Source organism: Otolemur garnettii, unplaced genomic scaffold (assembly GCF_000181295.1).
Source record: "Otolemur garnettii isolate 467f Iridium unplaced genomic scaffold, OtoGar3 scaffold00053, whole genome shotgun sequence".
NCBI classification, from domain to species: Eukaryota; Metazoa; Chordata; class Mammalia; order Primates; family Galagidae; genus Otolemur; species Otolemur garnettii.
In genome coordinates this window covers 8455348-8463396 of record NW_003852448.1, presented here as the reverse complement: position 1 = coordinate 8463396, position 8049 = coordinate 8455348, and the positions used below count along the sequence as shown (strand labels likewise).

The 8049-nt window shown below is 40.5% G+C and overlaps 1 protein-coding gene across 1 annotated transcript in view; it reads left to right on the top strand.

Moving 5' to 3' along the window:
- Positions 1-2302, top strand: part of LOC100944207 (GTPase IMAP family member 4) — a 6319-nt gene extending 4017 nt beyond the window's left edge. The window contains exon 4 of the mRNA XM_012806479.2: positions 553-2302. Coding sequence (XP_012661933.1) covers positions 553-1472 — 920 coding nt within the window. The 3' untranslated portion in view covers positions 1473-2302. The remainder of the gene's footprint in view (positions 1-552) is intronic.
- The last annotated feature ends 5747 nt before the right edge of the window (positions 2303-8049 follow it).

The window sequence follows — 8049 nt, the reverse complement described above, 5'->3', positions numbered from 1 at the left end:
GGCTATTTTTTGGTTGCAGCCATCATTGTTGTTTGGTGGGCCCAGGCTGGGGATTCGAACCCGCCACCTTAGGTGTATGTGGCTGGCGCCTTAGCCGCTTGAGCCACAGGCGCCCAGCCAACCCCATGACTTCTTAATGGCAAGAGGAAATTTTCCATTTTCAGTACAAGTTAGAAATATAAATCTCCACTACAGATGCCATAATGTCTTGTGTTACTTCCTACACCTTATTAGGAGCAGCTATCAGCAGTTGCTTAAAATTATCTTTTAAAACCATTTTCTTACCTCTCGTTTGTGTTACATAGCCAGAAGCGATTAGGGTAAGAAGCTCAGGGGGTCCTGAAGATAGGAAGCGGAGGTCAGGGCTGGTTTCTCAAGCATTACACTGTGAGCATCAGGTGCAGAGGGCTTTCTGCAGACTCCCTGGAGTGTGGACATAGCAGGGAGAAGCCCACAGCCTGCAACTGACAAGGGCCGTCGCCTGAGGGCTCTGCGTGGAAATTGTTGCAGGTAGAATCTGACAGTGCAGCTTTTGTTTCCTTGATGTTCCAGGGCCCGGAAGCCAACTGAGAATTACCTTAGTGGGTAAAACTGGAGCAGGAAAAAGTGCAACAGGGAACAGCATCCTCGGAGAGAAGGTGTTTGATTCTCGCATGGCACCAAAATCCATTACGAAGACCTGTAAGAAAGGGAGCAGGATGTGGGAGCAAACAGAACTTGTCGTGGTTGACACACCTGGCATTTTCGACACCGAGGTGCCAGATGATGACACATGCAAGGAGATTGCTCACTGCATGGTTCTGACCTCCCCGGGGCCTCATGCTCTGCTCCTGGTAGTTCCACTGGGCCGTTACACTGAGGAAGAGCGTGAGGCCACAGAGAAGATCCTGAAGATGTTTGGGGACAGGGCTAGAAAATTCATGATTCTCTTATTCACCCGGAAAGATGACTTGGAGGGTACCAGTTTCTGTGATTACCTAAGGGACGCTCCAGAGCACATTCAAGAGTTGATGGCCAAGTTTGGTGATCGCTACTGTGTGTTCAACAATAGAGCAACGGGTGCTGAGCAGGAGGCCCAGAGGAAGGAGTTGCTGACCCTGGTCGAGCGCATCGTGAGGGAGAATGAGGGAGGATTCTACACTAATAAGGGGTACGAAAGGGCTGAGCAGGAGATTCAGAAACAAATCCAGGTGCTGCAACAACATTACAGAGAAGAGTTGGAGAAGGAGAAAGCCCGTATCAGAGAGGAATATGAAGAAAAGATCAGAAACCTGGAAGATAAACTGGAGCAGGAGAAAAGAAGGGCACAAATGGAGAGGGAATTAGCAGAAAATGAAGCTCTCTATGTTGTAAAGCAGCAAGGTGCTAGAAGGGAGGTTGAAAGTCAGAGTCAGATAGTTGAAATAATCTTGAAAGCGTTGGAGATTGCTTACTCTGTTTACACACGCTGGTTTAAGGAAGATCAAATTTAACGAGAATTTATACTTTCTGCGTGTTCTCTGAAAACCTTCTCCCATTCTACTGGTTTATCAAAGTCAGGGTGCTCTGTCTTTCTGTCACCAGGACTAAGAAATGTAAGAAATTTCACCACTGGAAATTGGTTGACATTTGATTGACTTGACCATTTCTCAACCTGCAAAGTACTACGTGTTGGTGCTCGCTACCTTCTGATTTCTAACTCAGACTCACAGAGAAAAGGAAGGCAAGAGACCAAAGATGACCACATGCTGCAGCCTTTTTTCCTTAGCTAACGTTTCTCTTCTAGATTCTGTCTAGTTTGGCAGATTGTCTCTCCTTGTAGCTTCTACTCATATTTGCCTTCAGGACCCTATTATTACGAGGATCAATTCTTTGCTTTAGGTAAACCTAAGAGTGGAAATGGTTGTAAGATTATTTCTAGATAAATGTCCATTTGTTTAATTACATTGTCACATAAGGACTCAAGTTGTTCCTTGCTATCTGCTCACTGACGAACAAAGACTTGTCTGGAAAACAGACCTCTGCAAACTCAACTTAGTAGGGATCCCCAAATACCAGAAAGGGTGAAAGGGCAATTCAACAAATAACAGGACAATGTTTGGTGTATTCGGGTGTATCTGCAGAAACTCTTTGACCAACCTCAATTTAACCGATTTGATAAGTGACTAGTTCTTTCCTTTTCTTGATAGACAAACCTCTGGTTGTGACCCCACCTCCCTCACCTTGAGCACTGATTGCCTGGCAGCTCATCTGCACACTTCTGCCTCACCCAGCTGAGTGTTTGCTTATTGTTATTATAATAAAACTTTTCAGTTTTCTCGTATTTGTGCAAGATTGAAATCTGTTTTTTCCTGGAAAATATCACTTCTACTCTATAATATAAGGATATTGTATTATATAACATCATTATATAATATAATCTAATAATATAAGGATGAATTTCACATTTTGGTAAAAGTCTGAGTTGACTTTGGAGCTAGACATGGCCTACTTTTATATCTCCCCTTCTCCTTTTCCATATGAGGTTTGTGTCAGTTCTCAAGCCATCTGCCAGCCAAAGACCACACCCTCCTTAGCTCTCAGGATGTGCTGATGGAAATCATATGTAACTAATGCTTCTGAGACCTGTGCACTTTGGTGGTGCAAATCTCCCTTCACTATAAAGAGAGCAATAGTTGAAGTTCCTAACCCTTTCTGCTTTTCTACTAGGTTCTCCTCCCGTAACAAGTCTAGGAATCCCCAAAGCATGTTTCCACGTTCTATCAACATGTCCTGCTGGTCACATGTGACTTAGGCCAACTTTCTTTTTTTTTTTTTTGCTGTCTTGAAATTGGCTTTTCCATGCCCTAAACCAGAGGTGTCCACTTGTGGCCTATAGGCTACAGACTGATTTTTGGAGGATTATTTGGCTTATGTGTAGAATTGGGCTTCACAGACAGTGTGCAGGGAACGTTTGTTTGCTCATTAGGTATTATTTTGTTTGTGTAGTTAATGAGTGGCTAAAGGCAACTCTTACTTTTTTTTTTTTTTTTTGTTTTTTTTGCGACAGAGTCTTACTCTGTCACCTGGGCTAGAGTGCTGTGGTGTCATCATAGCTCATTGCAACTTCAAACTCTTGGACTCAAGCAATCCTTTTACCTCAACCTCCCGAGTAGAGTAGCTGGGACAATAGATGCCTGCCACAATGCCCAGCTAGTTTTCCTATGCAACTCTTATTCTTTCAGTTTGGAGCAGAGGACAAAAATAAGATTGGCCACCCTTGTAGCCTAAACTATTTTGTCCATAATAGGACATACACTTCTTCGTTATTTCCCCAGAGTGCAGATGAGTTTAGACTCTATATTGAACAAAAGTTAGCAAAGGCCCAGGGATAAGAGAGGACACACAAAACAGCACATGATTCCCTTAGAAATGGTCACTCAGAGTAAGACATTTTTCATCTCATGCTGCAGAATGTGGATGTGCTTTGTGTCCACTGTTTTCATCACTGGAGTTTTAGCTGAAATTCTGAGACATGAAATTTAATATCCTACTGTATTACAACCTTCAGTTAGCAAATATTTCAACAAAAAGCAATGCTTGCCTCCCAAGTGAAAGTAAATTCAGGTTTAATATGAAATGAAGTCTTTAGCTTCTTTATTTTCTGTGTAACACTTTGAATTATTCTTACCCTTGCTTTCAGGTTAATTCTGTAGATAAGGCAAGGAAACAGACTGTGTCATTGATAAGCAGTAAGGAGTTGAGAAGCCCATAGGAACAGATCTGAGAAGAGTAGTGCCACTTTGCCTCCCAGGCGAGAAGGAAGACAGAGGTTCTTGGCAAATAAGGAGAATAGTGCATGTTCCCTTCTCCCAAGGGTTTTGGGAGTTTTTAAATCTACTCTTGTAGTCATCAACAAGCATTGATTGCTTGTATTGCACACTTGATTTTTGACCAGACATTGAGAATCTAGAACTGAGTAAAAGAAAGTCCTTTTTGAGTCTGGCTTTATTCTCCTGAGAATAATGCTTTTGAGAATCATTTTGTGTGATGTGTATCAATATACTGTTCCTTTTTAAAGCTGAATAGTATTTCATCATAAGAATGTTCCACAGTTCGTTTATCTCTTCTTCTTTAATTATTCCTATGCTCCTAATTGATTTCTCTTGTTCTATTGAATTTGGCTAATAATTCTATTACCATGAGTAGTAGAGAGGTGGGCAAGCTTGCTCACTCTTGACAATGACTCCAGTGTTTCCCAATTAAATGAGTAAGTACTGGGATACAGGAGCATTGCTGCTCTGCATTTGTTCTTCTTCTTTTTTTTTTTGAGACAGAGTCTCACTATGGCACTATGACTAGAGTACCATGGTGTCATAGCTCACAGCAACCTCAAGTTCTTGAGCTCAAGCAATCCTTTTGCCTCAGTTTTTCTATTTTTAGTAGATATAGGTCTTGCAATTGCCCAGGCTGCTCTTGAACTCCTGAGCTCAAGCTATCCACCCTCCTCAGCCTCCCAGAACGCTAGGATTACAGGCATGAGTCATCGAGGCAGGCCTGCATTTTTTCTTCTTAAGAGAAAAAGCTCAGATCTTTACATTTAGAACTTTCTTCTTTCCTAATGGAAGGGTATAAAGCTATAAAATTTCTATCCGTGTGTGTCTGCCCACAGTGTTACTTGGAGAGGTGGTAAGAGGAATTATTGTTTCAGTTACCAAAAGTTTTGTTAGAAAATTGGGAAAAATATGAAACATTTAAATGTTTATAAAATATGAAAGATCTTCAATTAAGGCATATTTTGAGTGAAATATTTTGAGTTTCATCATTAACTCAGCTGGTAGCTACTGTCCCCAGCAACTGAGAGTCCAGAACAAAAGAGCACCAGCAGAAGATCCACCTTCACAAGTCCACCAGTGCTGCCTCACCGTAAGGGCATGGGTGTATGGCAGGCTTCAAGGACACAACCACTATGTGAAAGATTAATAGCTTTTGGTGCTTAGAGTGCTTAGAGTTCCTGGGGAATGTTCTGTCTTAAAGTATTTCCTACTTTTATTTTTACTTTTCAAAAACAGTGAACAGTTTTCTCTCCTTTTTGGCCTGAGGTAACCAGTTATAACCTACACTTTTGCTTTCTCATTCGCATCTATAGGCACCTCTGACGGTCTCTTTCTGGCTGTTCCACCTGGGTGTTACTTTGTCCGTCAATCCTCTCCACTCTCACTCTTTAAAGAAAGAGGCTGACACATCAAGTTTCTCAGAAAGAAATATTTGCTAAGGACTTAAAAACAGAAGCCATGTCTCAGATGGTTATAAGATGGTGAATCCCCACACCTGCCTTCCAGAAAGTTCCCTTATTCATAGGAGGCATTTAGCATGAAACATGTGTCACTAGTCACATCTCAGACTTTCTTGCCAAGACTTGTGACCACTAAATAATTTAGATGAGCCCCCTGGGGGGGCATTATCTATGTATAGACATTGTGTAGAGACCTTACTACAGAATACATTGGTATGTATGGATTGACATTTGTCATTAAGGCAGTTTTGCTTCAAGTTTTGCTTCAGTTATGCTAGCAATGGCCGTCTTCCTACTGGATCATACCCTGTCTTTTGAGAATATTTTCTGAAAGAGCCCCTGGATGGTACCACTAAAATCCCATTAGCCAGAACATAGTTGGGTACACCCACTGCAAGAAAGGTAGGGAATATGCATGTTATAATGGATGGTTACATGTTTGGCTAGTAAAAAAAGAGGAAAATTGAACATGGGGGAAAAACAAAGTCTGTATTGTTTCCACAAGCATTGAAGTGCTCATTCAGATAAAGATACATAGGGGATTTCTGTTTTTCAAAATATTAATGACATAGAGAGATATTACTGATATTTATAAATTCTTCTTGAGATAATAGTTACCTTTGTAGGAAAAATGACCAAACAAGCTTGTGGAATTGAGTAACTAGAGACTATATAAGTCAATGGCTTCCTGCGCAAAAATTTGGAAGCAGCCTGCATGACAAAATTTAACATAGATTGCATTTAGAACATAAGAAGAAATGTAAAAATTTTATTTTCTTTAAGTTTGTTTTTAGCATTTCATTTTTTTAAAGATTCAGATTAATAGGAGGATATATACAGTTAGGTTACATAGTTTGCTTTTGTAAGGTTAAAATCTAAGTTATAATTGTGTCCTTTATCTAGGAAGTGTGCCACATACCTGTGCAATGCATTTGTTGAGTGGGAACTTGTCTACCCCTTTCCCTTTTCTACTTGAAATTTAAATAAGTTTTTCTCTCATGTGAGCATGTAGCTGTTAACCTACTAGTTTTAATTTAGTACCGAGTACATGTGATGCTTGTTTGTCCATTCTCACAATACTTTGCCTAGGAGAATGTTCTCCAAATCTGTTGTTACAAAAGATGCACAATCTCTATCTTTTTATAGCTGAATATAAATACTACTAGTCTTTGTCCTTTAGTTTCCAGGTGTGTTTACTTTGCTGGGTGTCCATTGTATAGGTCTGTATATAGTACAGGTCTGAGTACTTACAGCAGAGCAGGTCTTATAGTGGCAAAATTTCCTCAACATTTGCTTGTCAGTAAAAGAATGGATTTCTCTATCAAATATAAAACTTAGTTACAGTTTCTTAGATAAAGAATCCTAGCCTGATAGTTGGTTTGTTTGAGAAGAGGGAAGGTAGGATCCCATGCTCTTCTGGCTTATAAAGTTTCTACTGAAAAGTCAGCTGTTAACCTTGTAGGTTTTCCCTTGAAGAATATACCCAGGCTAACAAGGCTATCATCCCCTGACAAAATTCTTTCTTTCTTTTTGTTTTTTCTTTTGGAGACAGGGTTTCATTCTGTTATCCAGGCTTGAGTGCAGTGGTACAATCACAGCTCACTGCAGCCTTGACCTCCTGGCCTCCAGTAAACCTCCTACATCAGCCTCACAAGTAGCTAGGACTACAGGGGTGCTCCACCAAAACAATTAGCTCCACTGGCTAATTTTTTTTTTTTTTTTGTATTGCTAAGGCTAGTCTTGACTTCCTGGCTTCAAGAAATCATCCCACTTCAGCCTCCCAAAATGCTGGAATTACAGGATTGAGCTACCATGCCTTGGCCTCCTTTGACAAAATTCTATTATCTTTGAATGTAAGAAGGTGATTATTACTGCAGGGTTTTTTCCCTGTATTTTATGAAGCAAATATTACATTTTCAAAAAACCCCCCAAAACAGAAACCTCAGGCCTTAGCATGCATCAGAGCCCCCTGATAGTTTCCAACTCAGTAAGTGTGGGGTGGAGCCTAAGGATTTGCCTTCCTAACCAGTCCCCAGATGTTGCTATTTCAGGTCCACACTTTGAGGAAGAGTGAGAGTTGAGAAGTCTGGCCAACAGAGTAAGACCCAGATGGAACTGCTAGAAAGAGACCCTCAGTATAGGTGCGTATAGGTTGGAAAGGGAAAGCGAAAGTACAGGGTGGACATAAAGATTGTGTGCAATTCAAATAGTAGCTTTATGTCCACCCTAGAGAGGTCATGTTTGGTCACCACAGGCCAGAAGGGAGAGAGAAAAGTCTGTTTCCTGTTTTTGAAAATCAAAAATAATAGTAGGAAGTAGTCCAAAGTGTGCAGGCTTGCCTAACATCCTGAACTTGATCACATTGCCGGGCCCAAGAAAGGGATAATTTATGAGGTCTGACAATTAAGTTTGCAAACTTGCCACTGTGCACTTACATTGGCAGCACTGTGCAAACCGCTTGGCAAAGTGTCTTGCTGAGCAGTGTTCATTATTGTTGTTGTGTGTTTTTGTGTGCCATTGCAAGAATGCCAGAGCTGCAATTACAACAATAAGCAAATATTTGTAAATGTCTTTTTTTTTATTAAATGATAACTATGTACATTAATGCAATTCTGGGGTACAGTGTGGTGTTTTTATATACAATTTGAAATATTTTCATCAAACTGGTTAACATAGCCTTCATGTCATTTTCTCAGTTATTGTGTTAAGACAATCATATTCTACTCTTAGAAAGATTCACTTGTACCCTTGTAAGATAAACCATAGAAGTGATCCCTCCAATCACCCTCCCTCCT